This window comes from Gekko japonicus, unplaced genomic scaffold (assembly GCF_001447785.1).
Source record: "Gekko japonicus isolate JY-2015 unplaced genomic scaffold, Gekko_japonicus_V1.1 scaffold353, whole genome shotgun sequence".
NCBI lineage: Eukaryota > Metazoa > Chordata > Lepidosauria > Squamata > Gekkonidae > Gekko > Gekko japonicus.
The window spans coordinates 34,075-61,313 of NW_015160219.1; the positions used below are offsets into that span (position 1 = coordinate 34,075).

At 40.5% G+C, this 27,239-nt stretch overlaps 1 protein-coding gene across 1 annotated transcript; it reads left to right on the top strand.

Annotated features, from left to right (window-relative positions):
* On the top strand, window positions 1-27,239 carry LOC107110211 (interleukin-1 receptor type 1-like). Its single transcript, XM_015410960.1, has 11 exons — window positions 1-88; window positions 4,138-4,201; window positions 5,810-6,029; window positions 10,074-10,251; window positions 14,439-14,607; window positions 16,096-16,158; window positions 16,261-16,381; window positions 17,352-17,497; window positions 21,404-21,547; window positions 24,782-24,946; window positions 26,014-27,239. The coding sequence occupies exons 1-11, from the start codon at window positions 80-82 to the stop codon at window positions 26,403-26,405; spliced, it is 1,671 nt and encodes a 556-aa protein (XP_015266446.1). The 5' UTR covers window positions 1-79; the 3' UTR covers window positions 26,406-27,239.

Below are 27,239 nucleotides of genomic sequence, written 5' to 3' on the forward strand. Positions count from 1 at the left end.
CTCTGAATGAATAGCTAAAGCAGGAAACTCAGCTGATGCTCCAGGCACTGACATCTTCTGCACAGATCTCTTAAAGTGAATGGGACAGGTCAGTAACTGCTGTCCAGGCTAGTATCTGATGCACAGTCTCTTCAAGTCAGTGAAGCATTTTCTAGTACTCTGATTTCAAGAGGCATGGAAACCCCTTGAATCTTACAATTATTTACCTAACACACCTAAAACAGAATTTTTTCAGAAGTTTAAATAATTTTGGCAGCAATGAAAACCTAAAATGTGTTTAATGATAATTCACAAAGAGTTCAGTGTTTTCGGTGTTACAAAGTTCAGCTTAATTGCCAAACATGTTGGCACTGGCAGGCCTACCTGTTGTGACTCTATGGGAGAATGTTGGTCCAAACCATACACTTTTTTGCTTATTACAAAATTTGTTTTCTACCTTCAACTTTTATTTTTTCGTACATCTCAGTTGGCAAAAATTAAAGACATCTGTACTATAGTAGCATAGGGTACCGCAGTTTGCAACTCTTTCTCAAGTATTGGGTATACTTGCAATTTTTCTTATAGATAGTAAAGACATTTATACTTTTAAACTCCAGAAATACGCCAAACAGTATAGGTTTATGTGCTCATTATTTGTGAATTTCCTGCATTGTACAGGGGGTTGGACTAGATGATCCTGGAGGACCCTTCCAACTCTGTGATTCTAAGTTATGTGACACATTTTATGTTGTTCAATTCTTGAAGGAAGTTTTTGTTAGATAAGAAGGAGAGTATTGTATGTATTTCAAACCCCCCATTTCCTCTTTTTCTGGGGGGAAAAACCCCACATTGGGGGAAAGTCCCCCCACCCCAATGGCTTCAAAGTTTCTGGAAGTTTTACATCTATAGGACTCTTCCTGTGTCTTTCTGAGGGTGGGAAAGGGTGACTATAGGGATTGGGTTGATGGTTACAATCCCAATGCCTTGCTGTACATTCAGTGCACAGATGATTATAACATATCATATTTTTTGAAAAATATTTTTACAATAATTTCTTATATAATTATTCATCTTAATCACAATATAAGAAATATCAAAAATATCAAATATCATCTCCAAAGAATCTCATAAGATAATGTACAACCTTATAATTAATATTAGTCCTTCCCTGTTAAATGTTTCAAAAGGGAGGACTCCTTAAAGTCTCTTTGTAACATGTGCTCTGTCTTCCTCCAACAGAGGTCCAGATATCCTTCTGTTTCAGAATCTTCCTCAGGGAGTTCAACAATAATTTTCAGCACAAGGTTGCCAAATACCACAGTTTTTATCCAAAGTTCTCTTTCAATGAATGCTGCAAAAGAGTTTTCAATGAGCTACAAGCCTCCTCCAAAATGGAAAGCATTGAGAGTGTAGCCTTGAACTCAACCCCTGTAGTCACTGAAGTCTTCCTCCCTAAAAAAAGGAAAGCAAGAAGTTTTGTTTGTTTCCATACTGTATTAAAGAGTGGCTAATTTAAAGTCAGTAAACTTTTGAAAATTGAAACTGTGTAAACTTGGCATTCGTCAGAAAAACAAAACCAAATAAACAGTACAGCAGAAATAATGAGCAGCAACTTTCCAAATTCTTGAGACCAACTTGGCAATGACCTTGTGAAGTAGTTTAGGTTGGGAGAGAATCTGATTACCCTGTGAATGTCAAGGGTCCATTCTGCATCTGGCATTCACTCCACATTTCCTCAGGACTGACGAAAAGGTGTAGCTCAAAGCCACATTCAGATATCCTGGGGCGAGCTGTACCAACTGTGAAGTCACGCTGAACAGCAGAAGGTACCTTAAAGGTATGCAGAAGGTACCATAAAACTTGATGAACAAAGAAAGTGAAAGCAACATGCAGTGTAGAGGGGAGATTTACGACCTGACATGACTGTGGGAAAACTGATGGGTACAGAATCAGCCATGAGTGGGTTGGAATCTAAAGCCAGGTCTTCCTGGCTGTAGTCCAGCAACCATGCTGGCTTATGCAGACCTTGCGTTGCCTGAAACACATGAAGTTCAAAATAGAGATTCAGATACTATGAATGGTCAGAGAAACAAGTTTGAGTTACATTAAGATTTTCATGTATATGTCACTGACATAAAAAAATTAAGCGGGATTAGAACAATTAATGCTGCCTGAAGTTACTGTCATATTTATGATGTATGGTAATATGCTGTTGAGACATTAGTAAAAAGGTAAAGGTTCCCTTGCTTGAAAGCCAGTCGAGTCCGACTCTAGGGTTGCGGTGCTCATCTCTGTTTCAAAGCCGAAGAGCCAGTGCTGTCCGTCGAACGGCTAGGTTGGCAGGAGCTGGGACCAGAGACGGGCGCTCACTCCGTCATGCGGCACACTCGGGTCTCGAACTGCAGTTCAGCGTCTTAACCACTTGAGCCACCTTAGCTCCTACTGTTAAATTTTAATTCCATATCATTGGTACTCTTCAGAAATGTTTTATTTTTAAGAACCTTTCCTCTAAAAGTGTGAGTTGCCCCCTCGTGATGATACTGCCTGCTCTTCGTAAGTGAATGATCTGGCCACTGGAGATAGTTCTATGTCTGCGCTTGGGTTATAAGCTGAAATGCATGCAATATTAAGTGCTGTGGAAAATAACTCCTTCTCTTCAAGAAGAAAATACTATGTGTTCAGTATCCTTAGCTTTAAGGGCCTTTTCCACAATTTGTTTAGGGCACAATAAATGCAAAGCGTGACTCAATTAGTTTTTCTATTGTTCACCTTTAAAAAAAAAACACAGCTAGTTTTATATGCAGACAGGAGGCTGAAATTGAATATTATAATTTGCTATTGAAAAGGAACTTGTGGAGTATTAGGAAAAGGTAAAAAAAATGATTGGGGAGCATACTTTGGCTGATCTTTAAATTTTAATTCCATATCATTGGTACTCTTCAGAAATGTTTTATTTTTAAGAACCTTTCCTCTAAAAGTGTGAGTTGCCCCCTCGTGATGATACTGCCTGCTCTTCGTAAGTGAATGATCTGGCCACTGGAGATAGTTCTATGTCTGCGCTTGGGTTATAAGCTGTAATGCATGCAATATTAAGTGCTATGGAAAATAACTACTTCTCTTCAAGTAGAAAATACTACGTGTTAAGTATCCTTAGCTTTAAGGGCCTTTTTCACAATTTGTTTATGGCACAATAAATGCAAAGCGTGACTGCAAAGCGTGACTCAATTAGTTTTTCTATTGTTCACCTTTAAAAAAAAAACACAGCTAGTTTTATATGCAGACAGGAGGCTGAAATTGAATATTATAATTTGCTATTGAAAAGGAACTTGTGGAGTATTAGGAAAAGGTAAAAAAAATGATTGGGGAGCATACTTTGGCTGATCTTGTGGAAGTGATCTCCGAAGATGCTAAGCTTCTACATAGCAACCATGTTAAGTGGCCTGTGAGTCTGACTTTTTTTTGCCCCACTCCCAAATAAAAACCTACAGAGGATACTATTATTCATTTAAACTGTAAATGGCCCATAGATGTGCAGACTGGTAGGCTGGTCAAAGATTTTCAGGCTTGTGGGTTGTTTCCCATGCTGTGTGAGCACAGCAATAGTCATGGAAGAGAACTTTACCATCTGTCCATCCTGCCATACACCTTCAAATCCAGCCCTGACCGGGATAGCCCAGCAAGCCGATCTCGTTAGAGCTCAGAAGCTAAGCATGGCCGACCCTGGCAGGTACTTGGATAGGAGACCTCTAAGGAATACCAGAGCTGGGACACAGGGACAGATAATAGTAAGCCATATCTCTGAAACGTTCAAGCCCCACTAGGGGTCTCCAGACTGCCAGACATACACATACACACACATGTAAAATACTCATCCAAAAAATCCTACTCTCAGAAGTTGGTAGAACTCCAGAGAAGGGAGGGAGATAAACTAGGCATCTGCAGTGGGAGTATATAGTTGGTAAAAATTGCTCGTTCTGAAAGTGGATCCCAGGCTTGCAACTTTTGTGGACTGGTTTGGTTTTCTTCTGAACTGAATGTACAGTAACATCTGATGGTAATAACTCTTTCCTCAAATATATGCTTTGTGAACATGCTGACTGAAGCAAATAATTTAAACAAGGAAATGCAAATTCAAACACGTTTCTATTTCCTTACCAGCAGAAGATGATCTCTGTGTTGTGGCTTGCATGCTGGATCTCTGTGGCGTATTCGTTGCATAATAGTAAGTCAAAATGTGCATATTGCTCGCTTGCTTACGTACAGTGTGGATAGAACATGATCATCATGTAGATTCAGTTTTCAAAAATATTATGAAACAGTACATGTTAGCTAACAAATATTGGTGAGAAGCCAGTTTCTTTGTTTTGGTACATTGAAGCTGGTTCACACATGCATATTATGGGAAAATTCATTCTTCCTCAATTACTCACTCTTAGGATGTGTGAACTGCAAAGCAGTGTGAGATAAAGTGAAATTTCCATCTGTAGTTTATTTAAACACATGATTCACCATTAGACTCTGCAGTGAGCAAGCATTTGTTGAGCAGTCCTGTTCCCCTTTCTCGTTTACCAATAAGGTAGTCAAACAAATATGTGGTTTTTGAGTAAAGGATACCGTTTTATCTGCTTCTGTTAAAGGAGAGGATGGGATCATAGTTTTTGAGAACTTTTATTCCTCCAAGTCCTTTAAAATTCTACCAAGCTCCATCATGATGATGCCTATATCAGTTCTTACATGTAGAGTCACTAATAATTTTCTTTGTTATGTCGGGAGTTTGTATAATGGTCTTAAACATCTGCTGGAAAAATCTTAAGTAAAATTCCAGTAATTCAAAAAAAAAGAAGAAGTTGTTGTGCTAATAGTCTCACAGACGGAAAGTTTCACTCTACTTTTTTGGCAGTGCATCAAGCTATAATTAAATGTCAAACAAGCACTATAAGAAAGGCTTTTGGGTTGTTGTTTTTTTGGGGGGGGGTTAAGAAGCTTCTAATTGTAGAAAGCAAGAGTGTTCTCTTGTGGCATCTTGAAGGCCTGTGCTTTTCCAGTATGAAAATTGCAATCAGCAGTCCACTCTCAGTATTACATCTTGGTTGCCTTAACAATTGGGCTTATGCATATTTTGCATTCCGTGTAATATTGAATGAGACACAGAACTAGCTTTCTGGGCTTTGGTATGTACATTTTGATTAAGCCAAATTGTGTTCTCCAATCAATTCCTGTTAAACCGGGCATGAAGTTTCCATTGTTTCATTTTACATTTGAGAGCCAATATGGTGTAGTGGTTTCCAATCCCCACTCTGCCATGGAAATTTGCTAAGTGATCGTGGACTAGTCACACTGTCTCAGCCTAGCCTGCATCACAGGGTGGTTGTTAGGAGAAAATAGAGAACTGTGTAAACCACTTGGGGTCCCCATGTCAGAGAAAGGCGGGGTATATTTGCACAGTATAATGTTGTTTATACGATTCAGAGAAGTTCGGCTATAGCTGAGAATACAGTGCTAGGAAGGAAGGAGATATTTGTGAAGATCAGGAGCAATAGACAGTGGAGGGGATGAGTTAAACTGACTGTCCTGTGATTGCTCAAAATTTCTCTGATTCTTAATAGGGAGTGTAAGTGACAGTGGGTAATAGACCATGGTTTGCTTGCAGCCATAAGGACAAGTAACTAACCTTCCCCCATAGTAACAATGCAGCAGATCTCAAATCCACAGTGGTCTAATACTGAGCAGAATTTGCTGTTATTATATGCAAGCTGAATGCTGTTGTATATTTTCAGATATTTGAGAAGTATCAAATGGAGCAGAGTTGTAAACACATTTTTTTTTTTAGGGTCACGTATTGTTATCCTTGTGCCTGTAGGAGAGGCTGTGGCTATCAGCTGTCCACTATTATCTTCTCAGCAATCTAACCGCAATGTGACTTGGTACAGAAATGGCAGTGTTATACCACTAATAGCAGATAACTACCTGAGGATCCATCAGCGAAGGAACCTGCTTTGGCTTATCCCTGCCAAGATAGAAGATTCAGGATTTTATGAATGTCACATCGGGTATGTCTGTGTGAAGTTAATACTTTCTGTAATTTGGAAAAGCAGTATTATAGGTCTATCTGTTGATACATCTGAACAGGAGATAGTTCAGAGACAGTGATAGGAAAGCACATAATATCTTGAATTGACCAGTTTGATATTGTCAAGTCAAAAAAGACTCTTCTGGCAGAATATAAATATCAGACAGTTCCATCCTAAGTGGAATGCAGCTCTTATTAGCAGGGCTAATAGAAAAAATGGTTTTGTATTTAAATTTTATATTTTTATCAGTCAAGGAAGTATTTTTCATGCCAGTCATGAACACTTGATGATACAGTCTGGTGTCAGTTTGGTATAGTGGTTAAGAGCGGCGGACTCTAATCTGGAGAACCGGGTTTGATTCCCCACTCTTCAACATGCGGCCAGCCGGGTGACCTTGGGTCAGTCACAGTTCTCTCAAAGCTGTTCTCTCAAGAGCAGTTCTCAGAGCTCTCTCAGCCCCACCTACCTCACAGGGTGTCTGTTGTGAGGAGAAGAAGGGAAGGAGATTGTAAGCTGCTCTGAGACTCTGAGGGAAGGGCCGGATATAAATCCAACTCCTCCTCCTACTAATATGAATATAGTTTGTTGTATTTTCAAGCATAAAGGCTAAAGAGAGTAAATGGCTATGATGTTGGCAAGTTTTTCTTCATATTTTTTCTGTGTAAATTTATGTGCCTTGGCATTTCTCAGAAGAATTTTCACTAAATAACTAATTTTATTTATTTATAACATTTTTATGCTGCCTTTTCACCCAGTTTAGGGTTCCTGAGGTGACAAACATTAAAGCAAAACATTAAAACATTCCAGACACTAAAAAGCATTTAAATACATATACATATATATATACACACACAAACACAAACATATTTACAACAATTAAATGAAACGTAATATAAACTCCCTAAAATATAGACACACAAAAACACAGAGACAAGGAGGAGGTCTAAAAGGAGTTAGAACAGCTAGATTCAAGTCTGATAGCACCTTAGAGACCAATAAGATTTTTAGGGCATCAGCATTCGAGACTCCAGGCGCCTTTCGTCAGGCATCTGACAAAGGGACCCCAAAAGTCTTGTTGGACTCCAGGATGCTACCGGACTTGAATCTAGCTGTTCTACTGCAGATCAACATGGCTACTCTCTGAAACTCTTCATAAATAGGAGTTAGTGAGAAAATGCCAAAAAAAACCCCAAACAAACAAAAACCAACAACAACACCTTTCACCTGCTGGCCAAGGGCAACAATAGAAGGAGACAGACAAATCTCCCTTGGGGAGAGAGTTCCAAAGTTTGGGGGCCGTGACCAAGAAGGCCCTTTCTTGGGTTGCCATCTGTCTAGCCTTAGATAGTGGGGGCACCTGAATCAGGGCCTCCAAAGACAACCAGAGTGGTTACATAGATTCATATGAGAGTAAGTGGTCCTTCAGGTATGCTGGTCCCAAGCTGTATAGGGATATAAATGTCAATACCAGCACTTTGCGTTGGGCCAAGAAAGAAACTCGGAGTGAGTATAAATGCAACAAGATGGAATAATAGGGTTTCTATGACCCACTCCTGCCAGCAGTATTCTGTATCACCTGTGGCTTCCAGACAGTCAAGGGCAGCACCATGTAGAGTGCATTACAGTAATCTAGTGTAGCTGTTACCAGGGAATGCATCATAGTGGCAAGATTTTTCCTGCCCCTAAACGTCCATAGCTGTCTCACCAGCTGAAGCTGGTAAACGGTGTCCTGGCTATCACTATCACTTGCACCCCCAAGCTACAAACCTGCTCCATTAGGGAGAGTGCAACCCCATTCAGAACAGGAGATACCCCTGTTCCCAGGTCAGATACCACCACCCCTGCCACTAGTAGCAGCTCAGTTTTATCAGTAAGGACGGGAATGATTGCTGAATGACTGCAGCCTGAATGTTTAAATTTGATTATGTTTCTCTGATATTGAGGTTTGCGGATCTTTCTCACCTGTTGCTGCATCTTGATTGTCAGGTTACAGCATCTATGAATTATTTTGTTCATGCAAACATTCATAGTTTATGGTTTTGAACATGGAGACATAATTGTTGTTATAAGAGTCCAGTAGTATATAGGAGCTGTGGTGGCTCAAGTGGTTAAGACGCTGAACTGCAGGCTGTGGAAGGTCGGTAGTTCAGCAGTTCAAGACCCAGGTGCTGCATGACGGAGTGAGCTCCCGTCTCTAGTTCCAGCTCCTGCCAACCTAGCAGTTCGAAAGCAAGAAATTGCAAGTAGATAAATAGGTACCACTTCAGTGGGAAGGTAACAGCGTTCCGTGCACCTTGGTGTTTAGTCATGCCGGCCACATGACCACGGAAATGTCTTCGGACAGTGCTGGCTCTTCGGCTTTGAAACGGAGATGAGCACCGCAACCCTAGAGTCGGACTCGACTGGCTTTCAAGCAAGGGAACCTTTACCTTTACCTAGCATCTTAAAGACTAATTAATTCATCAGTTTATCAATTGCAACTGATAACAAAGCTCAAGACAATGCATCCACCTGGACTGAATAAAGACCTAGGTTTCCTGTCGCATCACCAATGCTGATTTCTCCATGCCTGCTACCTCTCTGCATATTACACTTAATCCAGTCATACCTGTTACTGTCGTTTGCTTGCTAATGTCATTTGGCATCTGAAATCACTCCACTTTCCAAAGTGTAGGACAGATGGACTGACATTCTATCTGTAGCTGAAGAAGTGAGCAGGGACTTACGAAAGCTCATACCCTAGTATGAGTCTTTAAGGTGCTACTGGATTGTTACTCTTTTCTACTGCTACAGTCAGACTAACGTGGCTACCTATCTTGTTGTTGTAAGGTTCTCTAAAGAATGTTTCTGGTTCACAATGTGATGGAAGTAAATGCTGTTTCAGTCATCTGGACTGCCTTGTCTATATGCTTGGGGAGCAGATGTGATGGGTCTCGGTTTATTTCTGGAAGTTTATAATAAAGTTTTAAGACACTAGGGTCTTAGGGGGGGAGAAAATTAGAAAAATCAAAAGGAATATGTATATGGTAGATGAAGTCAGTGCTTGTTACAAAGTAAAACTGGATAGCTGACTTATTAAGTTATTACCGTTGTGCCTGGCCAGTCACACCTGTGCATATTAATGAGTGCACCTGCGAAATATATCTACTAAGATAAACATGAAAGACATGGATATGCTGATTGTAATATATAAACAGCCTGTACTTGGAGAAAGATGGGGTGGATATGTCCAGAACAAGACATGATCTTTGTTTAGGTACTAACTGAATGTATGACTGCCTTCCTATGTGAATTAGCTATTTTTGTATGTGAACACATGGCTATAAGACTACAGCCTTCCTTGGTCATTTTAGGAAAGAAGCTTGATATTTCTTTCCTCTTTATTTGCAAATAAAGCTAACAATTCCTTCCAAGATTGATCACCTCTGTGGGTATTAATTGGGGTTACATGTGGGGGATCCCTATTGGTCTAACAGATGTCAATTAAACATCCCCCAAACATCTTTCAAACAGATCATTTTGAACAGTGTGGATTCTTGTCTAGCTAGAGCATTAGGGATTGAGGTAGGTGACCTAGGTTCAGATCCCTGTTCTCACAAATACTGAACATGAGTGGAGGAGGGTCTTGTCAAGTTTCTGATTTTGGACCGTACAGTACAATATTGTGCTTTGCTTCTTTAAGGTAGGGTAGGATACAAATGTAAAATACAGTTTTATCCCATAAAATGATTCAACTATTATGCTACTGTTGGAATTCCTTCTAGTACTCTGCAAGCCTTATTAAATGAACTTCCAGTCCATCTTCTCCGTTTCTAATTTCTTCATTATCTATTTCCTTCTGTCCTGTTATGTAGTTATTACACTACTGAACCCTTGTCCAATTCTAGATTTTTTTTATAATTATGTTACTTTCCCCCCTTCTAAATAGGTTTGATAGGATGTTGATGTCACTAGTGTGTCAGTACTACATAATAACTAAAGTACAAGCGTGGTACACTTACACTAATTTTTTTCTCTTTACAGAAACTCAGAAACAGATGGCAGGGAACTGCAAGTTTTTGAGAACGATGATGGTTTATATTTCAATAAAAATGCAGCCTATGTACAAAAGCTACCCTTAGAGAACAATGGAAATTTGGTTTGTCCCGATCTGGAATATTTTGAAAGTGAAAATAGTTCACTTATTTTGCAGTGGTCCAAGGTAATGTGTGTTTCTCTGGTAATTAAAACTTTGGATATTGTTTTCTATACAGGCTAACAGCAACAATTAAAAGCAATAATGGATTAGTGCCAAAAGTGTTGGTAAACCTGCTGTTCTTGAGTTTTGCCTATATTATAAAAACAAACTTTCAAAGTATTTCACCCTGAAGGAATGTGGTTACTTTTAAATGTGCACGTGTGCATCCACGTATACATACAAAACAGGGAGAAGGCGTCTTCAGGGAATAAGGATAGGGTCCCATTACTATAAATCAAATGTCATTGCCACCATTTGAACACAGACAAATGTGCAAACAATTGTAGTCATAGATGAAGATGGGTAGCCATGCTGGTCTATAGCAGTAGAAAAGAGCAAGAGTCCAGTAGCACCTTAAAGACTAACAAATTATGTGGCAGGGTATGAGTTTTCATGAATCACTGCCTCACTTCTTCAGATACCACACAAGGTTGATGGATTTCCATTCTGTACGGCTAAATGTGGTTGCCTTTCATGGAGGCAGATAAAGATGGGTAGCATATTAGTCTGTCTGTAGCAGTAGAAAAGAGTAAGAGTCCAGTAGCACCTTAAAGACTAACAAAATATGTGGCAGGGTATGAGCTTTGATGAGCCACTGTTCTCTTCTTCAGATACTTCTTCAGTGAGCAGTGACTCACGGAAGCTCATACCCTGCCACAAATTGTGTTACTCTTTAAGGTGCTACTGGACTCTTGCTCTTTTGTACTGCTACAGATGAACTAACATGGCTACCCATCTTGATCTGTCTCCATGGAAGGCACCACATTTAGCCGTACAGAATGGAAATCCATCAATTGTAGTCATGGTCAAAATACCTGAAAGACTGCCTACTCCCGTATGAACCTACCCAACCTCTAAGTTCATTTTGTGAGGCTATGTTTTGGATGCCTATGCCTTCTGAGGTTAGGTGGCTGGCAGCCAGAGAGAAGGCCTTCTCAGACTATTCACCAGAATAATGGAACTCTGTCCTCAGGATGGACTGGCCATTTAATTTAAAGGAAGTTCCTTGTGGACCACTGCCCTGTCAGACCACTGGTTGCTAGAACCAAGCATAACCAAGCTCTAGGAACTCTCCCTTCATCGACAGTGGTAGTTGGTGTCAGCTCACCAGTTGTCTTTCCCCATACTGCTGCCAATTTTCGCACTACTGAGCTGAATGGTCCCAACAGCACTGGCTTGTAGCACCAAAGGGACCACTCAACTTTGCTTGCCCCCGAGCCACTTTCACTTTCCAGTCTGCTCCTGCTGTGTTTCCCCAGGGATATCTTTCTGTTCCCTTCTTTCAGTGTCGACTGTCAGCAGGTGAAGACTTTTTATTGTTTGTGTGGCATTCGCACAGTGCTCCCTTTTTCTTGCCCAATGTTTTTAATTACATTTTCATGTGCTTTTAATGTGTATGTTAGTTTTGGTTTTAGTTATTTTTATGACTTGTTTATTGGATATGTTTTTGTAATGTTTTGTTTTAACTATTTAAACTATTCTTTAAAAATTATGTTATTATACAATTACAGACAATTTAGAGAGAAAACAAATTTGCATCAACAGGATACCAAAAATCAAAATAACACATTAAATAGATTAAAAGATTAAACTGGGGATAATAACCGATAATGAATATATTGGTAGGTAGTAATCTAATAACCTCAGCATAGGAGCATAAAAGTCAGCAATAAGGACGTAAACTTCCAAGTACTAAAACATTATAATTATGTTAGAAAGTTAGCATTTTTTGATATTCAGCATTACTAGGAATGATTTCACGTGAAGCAAATTATGTCAAGACTGGGAACCAGATTTCTTTTGTTTTAACTCTTAACCATCTTGGTAGCCCTGATTGGGCAGAAAGGTGGCACACAAGTTTTGTAGATTTTTTTTTTTTTAAACACCCAATCATGACCAAAATATATTGCAAATAATACACATAGCAATCGCAGTTTCCACTAAATTTTTGGTGTCATTAGTAGCCATACGGAAAAACTACTAAAAATCAGTCCATTAGTTCTTCATATGCAATAATGTATACAAAATTTGGCGAAAACATTTGAACTGAAACAAAAATAATGGATAAAATGTAATACCGAGACCCGGGTTGCCGCATGACAGAATGAGCTCCCGTCTCTAGTTCCAGCTCCTGCCAACCTAGCAGTTCGAAAGCAAGAAATTGCAAGTAAATAAATAGGTACCACTTCGGTGGGAAGGTAACAGCGTTCCGTGCGCCTTGGTGTTTAGTCATGCTGGCCACGTGACCACAGAAAAGTCTTTGGACAGCGCTGGTTCTTCGGCTTTGAAACAGAGATGAGCACCGCAACCCTAGAGTCGGATTCGACTGGCTTTCGAGCAAGGGAACCTTTACCTTTACCTTTTTAATCTAATAAAACTCAACAATAAGGACATAAACTTCCAAGTACTAAAACATTATAATTGTGTCAGAAAGTTAGCATTTTTTGATATTCAGTATTACTAGGAATTATTTCACATGAAGCAAATTATGTCAAGACTGGGAACCAGATTTCTTTTGTTTTAACTCTTAACCATCTTGGTAGCCCTGATTAGGCAGAAAGGTGGCACACAAGTTTTGTAGATTAAAAAAAAAAACCCCGATCATGACCAAAATATAGTGCAAATAAAAAATATATTGCAAATAATACACATAGCAATCGCAGTTTCCACTAAATTTTTGGTGTCATTAGTAGCCATACGGAAAAACTACTAAAAATCAGTCCATTAGTTCTTCATATGCAATAATGTATACAAAATTTGGCGAAAACATTTGAACTGAAACAAAAATAATGGATAAAATGTAATACTGGCAACTTTAAAACATTATATCAAAGGATTGTTTCATATTTGTTCTTATGTATTTTATCTGCGGTGCTGATCTTTTAGAATGTTTTTTTTAATTGTAAAGAATAAACTGTTTCATTCCCCAATAAAAGATTCTTCTCTACCAGGCACTACTTCTTGCCTGGATGTTAAAAATCACTTAGGAAAAGAACTAGTATAGTAGTTACCTATTGAATTTTACACTGTCAATTTATATTATGCACTTCCTCCAAAAGCAGGAAAAACCTGTTCTACAATTTTTTTAAAAAAATTGTCAAAGTATAGCCCCTGGCCTGCAAAGCAGGAGGAGGTCCTCACTGAGGAGGAGGAGGCGACTGCCTGCCCCCCCGGCTTCTCCCTCCCCCTCGGCTAGCAGCAACTGCAGCAAGCCCTATGTGGCTCCCAGCTGCCCGCCCACCACGGCTTCTCCCCCCCCCAGCAACAGTGGCAAGCCCTGCTCAGATCCCAGCTGCCCACCAGCCAAGGCTCCCCCGGCTCCCTTACAGCTGCCAGCAGCAAGCTCCGCCACAGTTCCAAATGGCAAGTCCATTCTCCACACATGCGCGAGAACACAGTTTCAGATTTGCGGGGATTTAAGTTTCCCCGTATATATATTTTTAAACATGTCAGATTTTTCTGCATACCTAAGTAATGCCTCAAGTGTGCAGGAATTTTTGTTGAGCCTCCATGTGCCCCCAGTTTACGGAAATAAGATTCCGCATGCACTGGGGACCATTGGCTATTAGTATGTAGATAGGGAAAATTATAATTTACTCAGAGAATCAGTTCAGATAGGAAACTTTTTAACAGCAGTGTATGCACCTTCCTCTCTTCACATGTTGTACCAAGACAGAAGTCTGTTTAATCAGTCGGATTCCAACTAATCCAAATCTGACCACCTAGCTGGGATTTATTTCTTTTCCAGTAATTGGGGTTCTTAACCACTTCTATCTTCAGCCCTGGTGTGCCATGCTAATGGGAGAGAGAAGCTAACTAAGTGTATGCTTGTCATGAACCAACAGATTTTTGCCCCCACGTGCCTCAATTAGACCAAAGATAGACAGATCCAAAAATGTTATATATTTGGGGTTCCACAAGTTTCCATAGGTAAAGTAGGAAACCTCTGTGAGAATACAAGTCCAAATTGTCAGCAATGTTGGTTGTTATTCTTGGGCAATAAGCCCCGCACTGTATGACAGTAAAATTCTTACTTGGTTCTGCCCACCAGGGTGAAAATCAATTCTGCCCATTATGTATCACTTCTTTCTTGTGTAATCTCTGTGTAGGAATTGAGTTTGTTAATAATACGAATAATAATTATGTTTCAGGCATACAGTCCTGGATTATTTGAAGATCAGAGATTTCGAGCTTTAGAATACATCCTTTCGATTAACAATGTGAATGAGAGTGATAAAGGTATCTATGTGTGCCAAACAACATATACCTACATGGGAAAATGGTATAATGTTTCACGAGCCATTAATCTGATCACTTACGGTATGTGTTTTGTTTATACAGTTTATATTTGGCTTGGGGGGGGGGTTAGTAGTTGATCCTGGAGATAGTGTTGGTATGACTATCAGACTAAGACCTGGGAGACCAGTTTCATATCCCCACATTGCCATGAAGTTCCCGGGGTGACCGTGGCCCAGTCACTCTCTCAGCCTCATGGGGGTGTTGTGAGGACAAAATGGAGGAGGTTAGAATGATATCTACCACTCTGAGCTCTTTGGAGAAAGGGTAGGATAAAAATAAATTTAACACCTGTTAAGCTGATCTTTCTGCTGCTCCCTTCCCTATGAGGTAATTGTTATCCCCATGTGGAACATTTGCTTTTTCTGAGCATGTTGAATTCAGTATTTTAAAATTCCGTCTCTCCCCCAGGACATTTGTGGCCTGAAACTGGGTCCAGATCCTGGTTTAAGGGGAAGACTGAGTTTTTCCTAGCCACAATATCATTGCCAGTACAACAGTAAGGCCCAGTATGAAGAATTTGTGCCCTGCACGAGAGATAGATGAGTGAATGTGTGTATGGTCACACATCTTATGTCTGTTGTTCATCCATTGTTGTCTAGACCTTAGGTGTCGAACTCATTTGTTATGAGGGCCGGATCTGACGTAAAAATCACTTTGTCAGGCCGGGCCATGCGTGCCATAAAACAATAATGCCAGGTACCAGAGATAGAAACTGTATAAAGGACAGCAGCTTGTAAGCTCCAAGTTGGTGTATCCTCACTACAAGGCCCATGGGCTGGGAAGGGGGGTGCAAAGGAAAATCCACATAGGTGGACTGGAGAGCCAGTGGTGCAGCACTGGGCAGATGCTCCCATGATGCTTGACTGCTGCAGATGAGGTTGTTCTTCCGTGCTGAAGCCATAATCGGAGTGGCTCCACCCACTCCCCCCCAAGCAGTTTTCTGTTCCCTCACTTTCACTAGTTGCTCGCGGGCTGCATAAGAGCCCTGGATGGGCCGGTTCTGTCCCCTGTGCCTTATGTTGGACACCCATGGTCTAGACTGTAGTGTTGTATTTGCACTTGCCAAAAGTACTTGCACTGTGGAAAAGCTTTGCTTTTTTGAGATCCTTAATGGGTTAACTTTTTTCTTCCATGCTTTAGTGAGTGCACAGAAATTGCAAAGACTAATGTCTAGTCCTCGTCAGTTTCTGGCTGTCCAAAATGTTCTATTTGTGTCTGGATATTGTAATTTTGAACAGTACTCCAAGCTGGTATTCTACTGTATTGTAATCATATAGTAGTAGTAGTATGCTCTGTATTTAGATAGAACAGGAGTCAAGTGGTTGCTTAACAAGTAACAACATTCATTCCATCATAATTTTATTTTATCATGAGTCAGCAGCACTCACTTCATCAGTTGCAAGTTAGTTGCTGTTTATCAGTAAAGTTAACAGAATTAATTTCAAGAATTTAAAATGTACCAGTACAATAGACTATGGAATAATGCCTTCTTGTGTTTTCCTTTGCTAGCCTCTCCACTGAAATTACCACAAATTATTTATCCCAAAAACAATTCAATTGAAGTAGAACTTGGTAAGCCGTTTTCTTAATAGCTCAGACATTTTTTGCAAAGTGCTATGTAAGTTTTCCAAACTTTCTATATACTCACCTGCAATATTGTCTTCTTGTTGGTAGGATCAAAAGTTCTCATAGAGTGTAATGCTTCTGGAGACACACAAGAGATATTTACAGCCTGGGAGGTCAATGGAACAGAACTTGAAGAGTTTGATGACACACTGAGAGTGGAAACGTATTCGTGAGTACGAGAATTGAATTTCCATTGGTCTTTGGCATAGAATATTTTTAGGGTGTTTTGGATTAAATCTGCTCAATCACTGTTAACAACATTCGAATCACCTTTAGCATCCACCTAGATAGACCCCTGGAAAAACATTCCTGCCTGTTAGAGTGACTTTATTAACTTGACTTTTCTTTGGAAGCAACTGAATCTTTAGTTGTTGTAGATTTTCTGGGCTGTATGGCCGTGGTCTTGGCATTGTAGTACCTGACGTTTCTTTCTGTATTATACCTCTGAGGATGCCAGTCACAGCTGCTGGCAAAACGTCAGGTACTACAATGTACCTGGAAAATCTACAACAACTAATGAACTCTGGCCTTGAAAGCCTTCAACAACAACTGAATCTTTATCAACTGAATATTAGGATGCATGGATCACTCATAGAAGTGATATTGAAGCCTCTCTACAGAAAGAAATGAGTTGAAGTTTGTTTCCCCCTAAACATTCCCTATCTTCATTGATTTAAATGTTCAGCTTTCTAGATACCTTCCTTTTCCAAAATTCAGGAACTTGGCAGCACTCAGTGGAGGATGGACAATAGATTCGGGATGGACAAAAGAAATTCACTGTCAATGAATGTGGCGGTGGCCATGAGCATAGGTGGGTTTAAAAGGTGATTGGACAGATTCATGGAGAGAGATCCATCAATAGCTGGTAGCCTTGATGACTAAAGAGAACCTCCACGTTCAGAGGCAGTAAACCTCTGAATACCAGTGATAGGAGACAACATCAGGGAAAAGCCTTGGCCTCTCTGCCTTCTTGGCTCTTGAGAACAATTGTTTGGCCGATGTGTGGAACAGCATGCTGGACTAGATGAACCATTGGTCTGATCCAGCAGAGCTCTTCCAGCGTTCTTATGTACAGTTTCCTGTAATTTCACATGAATATAACTTCTTATATCTCTCTTGATTTTATTTTTTAACTTTAGTCATGTATCTCTTTCTGGAAAATGGATAGTGGGAACAAAATTCAATATCTCTGTAGTGAAAAACAAAGACTACTTGACATTTCTGTGTTTTGTATGGACTCCTACGTTTGAAGGAGCGGCTGTGTATATCATGCTACAACGTCCAAGTAAGTATCTATTTAGTTTTTTGGCCCATTAGTAATGACAAGATGATTTTCAGAGTCCATCATGGATAACACATAATTGCAGTCACATATGTAACTAGCATAGCATGCTAAGAGATAAGCAGCTGAGGAGTTTTATGTAACCTTTATTTTGCAAGGACCAATTAAACACTTTTGAGTTGGCAACAGGTATGAAGGTCCCTATTCCCCTGGGATTGTTGCAAGCATCTTTTCCGGTGGATTTGCATTTAAAGTCTGTTGAGTTAGATCTTGCAGTCACCTGAGTAATATGGCATTGATATTCTCATAATGAATCAGTTTGGCCTTGGAAATTTGCTTATATACCTGGGAAGTTGCAGTCCATTTGGCAAGGAATTTGAGTCAGCCCTGTTTACCTTTTGCTCTACAGTTTGTATCTGCTCTTGTGCCACTGAGCCCTCATCCAGCATGTCTTAAACAGAACAGAGAGCTTCTGTTTGCAATATTTTCATGCTGTTGACATTATCACATAGTATTGTAGTAGTGGCAACAGGCAACCACCTCTGAACATCTCTTGCCTTGAAAACCCTACAGGGTTGCCATAAGTTGGTGGCGACTTGATGGCACTTTCACCCATCATCAGTACTTTGACAGAGAAGAAGCTGAGTTGTAGCGGGGATTAGGGATGGGCACAAACATCATCACAAACCTAATTTCATGACGAACATCACTGGTTTATGCCAATCCCTATCTACAACCCCTCCTCATGGGGTTTGTGTTGGGAAGCGGGGGGGGGGGAGCAAGAGGGATTGCTAAAATGGATGCAAGCCATTTCAGTGATCTCTTTTGCTCCCCTCCCCCCGCTTCCAAACATTCCCTTTAAATGGTTTTAGCAAGATCTTTCCCCCCTTCCATTCAGCAGAAAAGAGGTAGGAAAGATCTCAGATCTTCCCCAGAACCTCGTGAACCAAACTGTTTCGGTAAATGGAGAGGTTTGTGTGACTGCACAGACCGGGATAAGCCTCCATTTCCCCGGTTCATGCCCATCCCTAGCGGTGATATCTTATGTCTCTGTGTTCAGCTAGGATTTGAATTTTTACTCCCAACTGTTAACTTTTTAAACCGTGATATGGTATTATAAAAGTGTTCAACCGCCCCACTGTCTTTTTATCTTAATTTGCTTTCATTAAAAGTTAGGTCAAAAATCTACTGATTCAAGGATATTGTTTTTCAAGGTGATATTAATTAGGTTGATTGAATGAGGAACACTTATTTAGTTGAGTTCTTAGCAGTCTGGAGGGTTAGCAGTGTGGTAGTATGAAGCATCCACTGTAAAAATACATTTCGGTTACAACACCACCTTATGCCAACTTAAAAAAAACAACTAAAGCCCAATTAACAGGTCAGAAACTGTTTAAGAAGTACGAGCATCATCTCTGGGATGGAACTGCAGATTAAAATGTTCTCACTGTGGGGAGGATTTTTTCCCCCCTGGGCAGAACTGGCTGGTCCAATCTTGTCAGATCTTGGAAGCTAAGCAGGGTTGACCGTGGTTAGTATTTGGATGGGAGACCACCAAGGAATACCAACTCTGAACGTCTCTTGCCCTAAAACCCCTACAGAGTCACCATAAGTCAGCTGTGGCTTGACGGCACTTCCCACCAACCAAACTGATAAATGGGAGTGGTGTTTGCCTCCCTTTGTGTGGAGACCCACAGTCAGTGAACATGTGCTGTATTGGTGTAAATTGGTGATCCTGTTGGCTTATGGATCTGAATCCTTGGAAATAAAAATCAAAATGTGTGGAATGAGATATCATAGCCAATGATGGAAAAAGCGTTTAGCCTTACGCAGATAAGGGTAGATAGGATTTATGGTGCTATAAGCCCAAATGTAAAAAACACATGGTTCTGCCCCTTTTGATACCTGAAAAGCTGAGCACCAAGGCTTAAGGGTGAGAGGAGGGCAAGAAATCTCAGGGCTGGATCCAGGCCAAGGCTTAAGGGTGAGAGGAGGGCAAGATCCAGTAGTCAAGATAGGAGCTAGGAATCTCCACAGGAAGCAGGCAGGGTTCAGAGAGCTGGAGCATAGTAATAAGCTACTGTCCAGAGTGAGAATGTTGAAAGGAGATGTCGAACCAGCAAAGGTTGAGATTGAAGTGCAGGATTATATAGGGAACGGAGAGCCCCTCCTGTAACCAGGGCCCAGATTTTGCAAAGATCTAATGTTTGGTCCTTGATCCTGCCAATACCCAAAGAAGTTGCATCTTTCTCCTGAGAGAGACTGTAGGTGGGCAAGCCTCATGCTGCAAGCATGCACTCTTCCGCTTGTTTTCAGGCTTCGGCTTTGGCTTCTCCACCTTCTCTGGTCGTGGGGGGCAGACTCCAAAACTGCAGAAGGGAGACAGGTCCATTCAGGGGTGGGGTTAGGACTAGGGTCTGTTGGTTCCAGGGGAACTTGAATTGGGGAACTTGAAGCCGGTCAGTCCTGTAGCTTCTAGAGTACCTAAAGCTTCATGCATAGTGGGGAGCTACTCTTGATCTGAGGATTTGATTCTTCTTCCCAGATGCAGGCTGGGCTAAGGCAGGCCTTGACAGATTCATAAGTCAGATCCTCTTATACCTAATTTTCTATTGATGGATTGTTTGTGGTTTCAGCTGCTTCCATATTCAAAATTAAACTTTTCCATAAACAAACATGTGGGTTTGTGAAAGCACACTGAAGGTTTTTCTCTACCGTGGAGGTAGTTGCAGGCATATCAGGCTGATGGGAACAGGTTAACTGATGGGTGCATTACTCAATCTAAGCAAATAGCAAATGAATCATTTCATAACCAACGATCTGTCATAGGCTGCTGGCTGTAAAATGTGTGAATGGCATGGATCTGGAGGAAAAAGCAAAAAAAGAACTAACTGTGGTTGTTGTTCATTCCTTTCTGTCAGTTGAATAGCACCCAAGAATACTACTCAGAGTACTGGTTACTGAATATTTGTTTTGGCACACACTTTCTCCACATACTGGAACTGTGTCTGCCCCCTGGCTTCATGAGAGAGCTGTTTCCTTCCTTCTGTTTAAATGCTGTGTCTTCATACATTAAATATATGGCATTTTCATGCTGCCAATAGAAGTCTCAGTTATGGGGTTTTTAACTTGGCGATACAACACTATACCGTATTCATCAAACATTCCCCAATCACCCTCCCCCCCATGTCAGTGGTTTACACTAATGGAAATAAGTGCCATGAGTAAGCATTTCTCCAGTTTATGGATCCCACAGAAAGTGTCCCATAGTTTGTTTGTTTTTAAGGATCCCAAGTCCTTGTGAGCCATGGAGACTGTACAGTTCTTTTCCTGAAGGTCCTGGGTACAGTTTTGTAATTCAGGTATGTCAGGTAAAAGTACACTCAAGGATGCAGTAAGAATCTCTAGTGCGAGTTATATTATTTTCTAATATGGGATTTAAAATGTCAAACTTTAGGCTCACATGTGAGACTTTGTGACATCAGTTACAGGATATAACATTTGTGACATTCTGATGTGATACTAAAAGGGCATCATGTAGGAAATTAGTGAAAAAGTGGACCTAGGAACCTTCAGGAAAAAATTCTCTGATTCAATACTTTATGGATACCAGAGAACCTCTAGTAAACCAGGGGTTACTTTTTCCATGATTCCTAAATCATAGCAGCCTTGGAAGTGCATGTTCTTGGCTAATTGAAAATATTTTTACCACAGGGTCTGCATTTTCAGTTGATCCAATAAATGGTCCGATGGAGACAGCCATATTCAGTTGTGAAGTCTGAGTGAATGGGATTTAATTGTCACCTCTAATAGCTGTTGCAAAATAATAGCAGTGTGATGCATTTATTTGTTGATGACAATTCACAATTTTGATGCCATCCAGCTAATCTTACTTTCTTTGCCAAACAGCTAAAAATATTCAGGGTTATTTGATTGGAGGACTGGTTTCACCCATACTTGTTATCCTGGCTGCGGTTCTTACTTACAAAATTTTCAAGGTTGACATTGTGCTTTGGTATCGACAGTCCTGTCAGCCTCTATTCAGGAAAGAAGGTATGTCAGCGTCTGTAATTTCTGTGGATTCATACCCTCTAGTGGCTGAAGTAAGCAAAGCTACAATTGCTCTAATAGTATTGTGGCGACATTTCTGCCCCCCCTCATCCTGTCAGAGATGGGACTACTTTTCAAGCCCTCTAAATTACAGTTATATACTTGTGTTGAAGAACAAAAACTGTTTTTGGTATGTCCTCCTTACTCCCCTCAAATATGCGTCTTGTGGAACCTTAAAGATTTATTTACTGTGTCATAAACTTTACGTTGGAGCTCACTTTGTGCACAAAGTGTACATTGAGTGGGCAGAGAGAGAAATATTCCCAAAGCTACAAACAGCAGAAAGGCACAGTGTGGAGTGAAGAGCTATTACAAAGAGAGATCAGGAGGAGGCCAGGTTTCCCAGGTCGATGTGTGTGACCTTATATTGCAGAGTGCAGAAGAGCAGACAGTGATGGTGTAATCTTTATTGAACATATAACAGTAACAGAAGAAAAAGCAGGGAAATACCAGCCTATTGAAAGAGCAATATAAGATACTAAATTTGGGGCATTACAGGTAACTAGATGGCCTATATTTTGTAATCCACATTGAGTCTCAGTGAAAAAAGCAAGCTACAAATCAAGCAAATAAATAGAATCACACAGGCATTTGCGGGATAAATAACAACAAGCAAATCGGATGATTCCTTGTGGAAGCCATCATAACTATTCTACATGTTCCTCCCTTGGGCTAGTCCAAAATCAGAACCCACTTTCACTGTTTGTTACAAGTGTTTAGTGTCCCCAGAGAGAGCAAGAAAGCCAAAACGTAAGGGTTGAGGCTTTTCTGTCTGAGCAGCACTCAGAGTAGAGGTAGAGGTGTACCTTTGGGGAGTGAGGACGCTACAATCAGGACAAAAAGTGAAGCGTATTAAAGAAGCAGAGCAGAAAAGTATCATACACGTTGCTTGATCCCGCAATCGCAGTGCAGCTGACTAAAGTCTGAAGTAATTAGGGGATGGGTCCAGGTGAAAGGAAGGCTCGGTGATTTCAGTGGTGGAGTAGCAATTCTGGGTGTCAGATTAAACCATTTTTTTCTGCCAGGATGTTACTTTTATCGTGTTTGTTCTGGGCATTCAGTATTGGGGTCAAATTCTGTTGGTGGCATTTTTTGGATCCTTTGTCATGGAGCCAGATTTCCAGAATTCTGCCTGTGATTGGGGAATTTTTGGATGCTCTGAGATTGGAGGAATTCTAGGAACCTTGTTCCCATTGGGGAGAAGCCAGAATTCTCATTCTTGTTGACAGATTTTGAATTGTCCAAAAAAGGAGAGGAGGGAGAGGTGAATGATGGGTACTAGATGAAGCAATGGGGAAGATGGATGATTAGATCAGAAGATCTATTAACATAGGCCAGGGAATAGGCGATAGCCCTGGCTTCGCTTATGATTAGGTTTCCAGAGAAGTCTTCATTGTAAAGGGAGATTCCTTCATTGTAAAGGGATGGTTCTAGAAGGTTTCTTGATGATACCTCAGGAAGCCAAAGTGTAGAGCCATTTCCCTACCACCCTTCAGTACTCCTTTTACCCCTTGGTCATCCAAGGGTCCCACTGCAAGACTGCTTGTCCGATGTAAGTTTACCTTTGATACTGTATGCTGTGAGCCACTGAGGAAGCATTTTGGATTTAGAATTTCCATTTTGTGAAGAGTAATATATGAAGACCATGGAAGATTGAGATTTTTGACAAAGACTTGTATCGAAACGAACGGTGTTACTCAAGAGGTTCGTAATCCGCTCGTCTCCACGCCACCACTGTGTTGGGTTGGCACTGCACTGCTGGAAACAAGAATTAAAACAACATCAGAGCATCACAAGTTTAGTGCTTATGTTATTGTCATCAATTTGTATGCACGTTTGCAGCAATTTTCCATTACCCTCTCTGACATACAGAGCCACCCCACCTCCAACCCTTCCCCCCTATCCTTCCGATATAATTTATAACCAGGAATCCTCGTATCCCACTGATTTTCCTCATCTCGCCAGGTTTCTGAAATACCCACAATGTCTATTTTTCCCTCCAACACCAAGCACTCCAACTCCCCGATTTTACCTCGGACACTTCTAGCATTTGTGTATAAACACCTATAGTTTCCTATGCCTGTTAAGCCCACAACTTTCCTCTTGCTGCCTCAAGACCTTACCAGGCAGTCCATATTGTTAGCCACAGTCTCAGTGAACAATTCTAATCCATTTCCTTGTAGAAAAGTAACAGCTAACCCTTCATCTCTTTGAGATGAGCCATCGCGAACCAGAGACTTTTCATCTCCTGTTGGCTTTCCCCCAATATTCAGTTTAAAAACTGCTCTGCCACCTTTTTGATTTTAAGCACGAGCAGCCTGGTTCCTTCTCAGGACAAGTGGAGACCGTCTCTTTTGTACAGCTCCCTCTTGTTCCAAAAAGCATCCCAGTGCCTAACAAACTTGAACCCTTCCCCCCTACACCATTGTCTCATCCACACATTGAGACTCCTGATCTGTGCCTGTCTCTCCGGCCCTGCCCATGGAACAGGTAGAACTTCTGAGAAGGCTACCATAGAGGTCCTGGCCTTAGAGGTCCTGGCCTTGATTTTGTTTGGTGTCATTAAAGTCTCAGAAAATATATTGTTAATTAGATTTTAAATAATTTTTAATCATCTTATCTGGTATACTGTAAACTTTGAATTTTTAATTGTAAAGTTGTGTAGATGATTGGTCAAATGATCGTAATAAAGAACAAACGAGCTCATTACCGGGTTTTAGCAGTTGCTGCCACTAACCCTTTGAAGGATCTTTTTGAACTCAGGGAAATTTGACAAAGTTACTTGGAATGGGTGGTTGTTCAGCAGCTTAGCGATAACTGGACAGAAGAAGAGTGATTCATGGGTAGATTTACAGGAATGTTTATCTCTTGATAAGCACTTGAGAATATTGTTTGTGTCCAATTTCAGCTCATACTAAAGGGCCGATTCACACATGTTCACATCGCTTGATTTCTCCCTAGATGACTCTTGGCTGAATGTGTCTGTTGTCTTGGGGAAAAAGTAATTGCATTGCCATTGGGGGCACGGAAATTTTTCTTATTTGCTCTTTAATGGGTGTCGGCTACATTGTAAGTTGTCACTTGACGCTACACTCAAAAGATGGTAAATATCCATGTGTGAAACAACCTTGACAAGAAAGAATCTTTTGTACTGATCAGATTACTACTTCTGTCTAGTTTCAGATGGAAAGCTTTATGATGCATATGTGGTGTACCCCTCAAATGTAGCAAACTGCATGTATTCATCTGATATCTTTGTCCTGAAAGTGCTACCTGAAGTTTTGGAAAAACAGTGTGGATATAATCTCTTTATATGTGGCAGGGATGATTTACCAGGGCAAGGTATGTACTATAAATACATACATTTACATTTAGTAGAATATTTGGCAAGTTGTTAAAGAGAAGCAGCATTGGGGGGGGGGGCTGTTCTGGAATGGTGCCATGATGTGTGTGTATGGGGGGAGGGGCTTAGCCCTGCATGGCTTTGCCAGTATGTTTTTTACCTCCCTTCTGGTGTGGTTAACACAAACTAAGGGAAGTAAAACAAAAATAGGATCCCTGTCTTGATCTCTATCACCTCTACTGAGCTGCTTAATGACCTTTGAGGGCAGGGTAAATTAGTCTCACTTGCAAGAGGAGATGAGTCAAACCACCTCTCCCCTCATTGTGGCCCAGTTAATTGCCCCCCCCTTCCCCAGCCACACATGCAGCTGCTTTTGCCCTTTTGTTGGGTCTCCCAACATCATGTCAAGCCTAACTATGTGGAGTTGAACATACGTTCTGTACATGTTACTTTTTGCTTTATCTTCCTGTGTTTGCTCCTCTCCCTGTGCTGAGTTTTAGTTTCAAGTTCCCTTGGGTGGTTCTCTGTCATCTTGTGTTTTCTCCAGTAGAAGTGGTGCCCCCAGCAAAGTCAGATGCACTGATTTTGGACTCAGCAGCCCATGGGCTTCAAAAACTTGACTGGGTGGGGCGTTTGGGTTTTCAGAAGCAGAACACCATTTTCTTTCAGTCTTTTCAGGCTGTCCAGTGTTATTCGCCAAGTGAAATTCCTCAAGGAGTGTCACTGGCCAGTTGTAACAGCAGCACAGGATGTCCTGTTTTTCACCAGGCAGACATCCAGTGGAAAATTAATCATGTCTCATCCTCTTCTTGAATTGGCCAAGGGAGAAGTGTTATACCTTCTTTAGGGAGGTAGAGAAAATGAAGGCTGGCTGTAAAATGGCTAGTAGTTCATTGCTGAATTAGACATTTTCTATGCAGAACAATCACAATACTGAAATCTATTAAAAAGTTGGTCGTAAACACCTCAGAGACATTTTCTATGCAGAACAATCACAATAGTGAAATCTATTAAAAAGAGATAACACTTTGTTTTTCATGTATGCTACCTTTCCTTGTTTCCACAGCTGTGATCACTGTTGTCGATGAAGCTATCAGACTAAGTAGAAGAGTGATCATTGTGTTAGTACCAGATTCATATTCCAACAAAGTGCAGAGAGATACCAATGAACAACAAATAGCTATCTACAATGCTCTTATTCGGGATGACATTAAAGTTATATTGATTTTGCTGGACAAAATAAAAGACTATGCCAACATGCCGGAACCTATAAAATATCTGAAACAAAGACATGGGGTACTCATATGGAAAGGAGATTTTTCAGAGCAATCTCAGCTAGCAACTACAAAGTTCTGGAAAAATGTGCGGTATCGAATGCCAGTTAGACATAGTCCACCTTCCTTGGACCATCAGTTGATGCCAGTGACTCTTACAGCTACTTGGATATCAGAAGGATGACAAGGTTACAGCTGAATTGTATTGTTTACCTATGTCTTTTCTTATGAATGGTGCCAAGGTGCTTATGGGTGTGCTGTATGGCTATGCATATGGCATCTTTGAGGTTGGAATCATGCCCAGAAATGTACATTTGTAAGCACTTAAAGAGATCCAGCTACAATAGTCTGTGTTTAGCCATGCACCTGAAGTTTTGGACCTACCATGGGAATTATCATGTGGATGATTAAGAGGAAAAAGGAAACAGCCGCTACTTTATATAAGAGAATTACTCTACAGTTAAAAGAAAGAAATATGAAGGAACCTTTTCAGGTTATGCACATCTTTAAATGTTTTAACCAAAAACCAAGAGTTTGAATAAAACAGCTGCTGTTTGTAGCTGCTTCACTCTTCATGGCCTTGTTTGTTCATCCTTTAAAACTACAGCTCTATATACTGTGCATATTACTCTAGTATCTCCCAAGGAGAAATAGAACACTGTAACTCGTTATCCAGGTAGATTGCCTTGCCAAAATGTGAATGCAAAAGCAAAGAATGCTTGGTTCATATTTTTATGAAATGTTAAATTTTTTAATCCTGACATAAATTATGAGATTGATTTTGATGTTAATTGGGTAGTAGGGTGGGATTTTTTAAAAAGCTTAAGACATCTGCACAGCATTCAAATAGTTAAACATGTAATTCAGTTACGGGCACTTTGCAATGCTATGGGCACTTTGCAATGAGCAGTAGCTGTACTTAAACATAAATGCCTTATTTTTATGGCAGAGGTTTGCAATAAACTCTTAAGAATGTTATAATTTTTATAATTATATGATTGCTATGAATAGCATAATA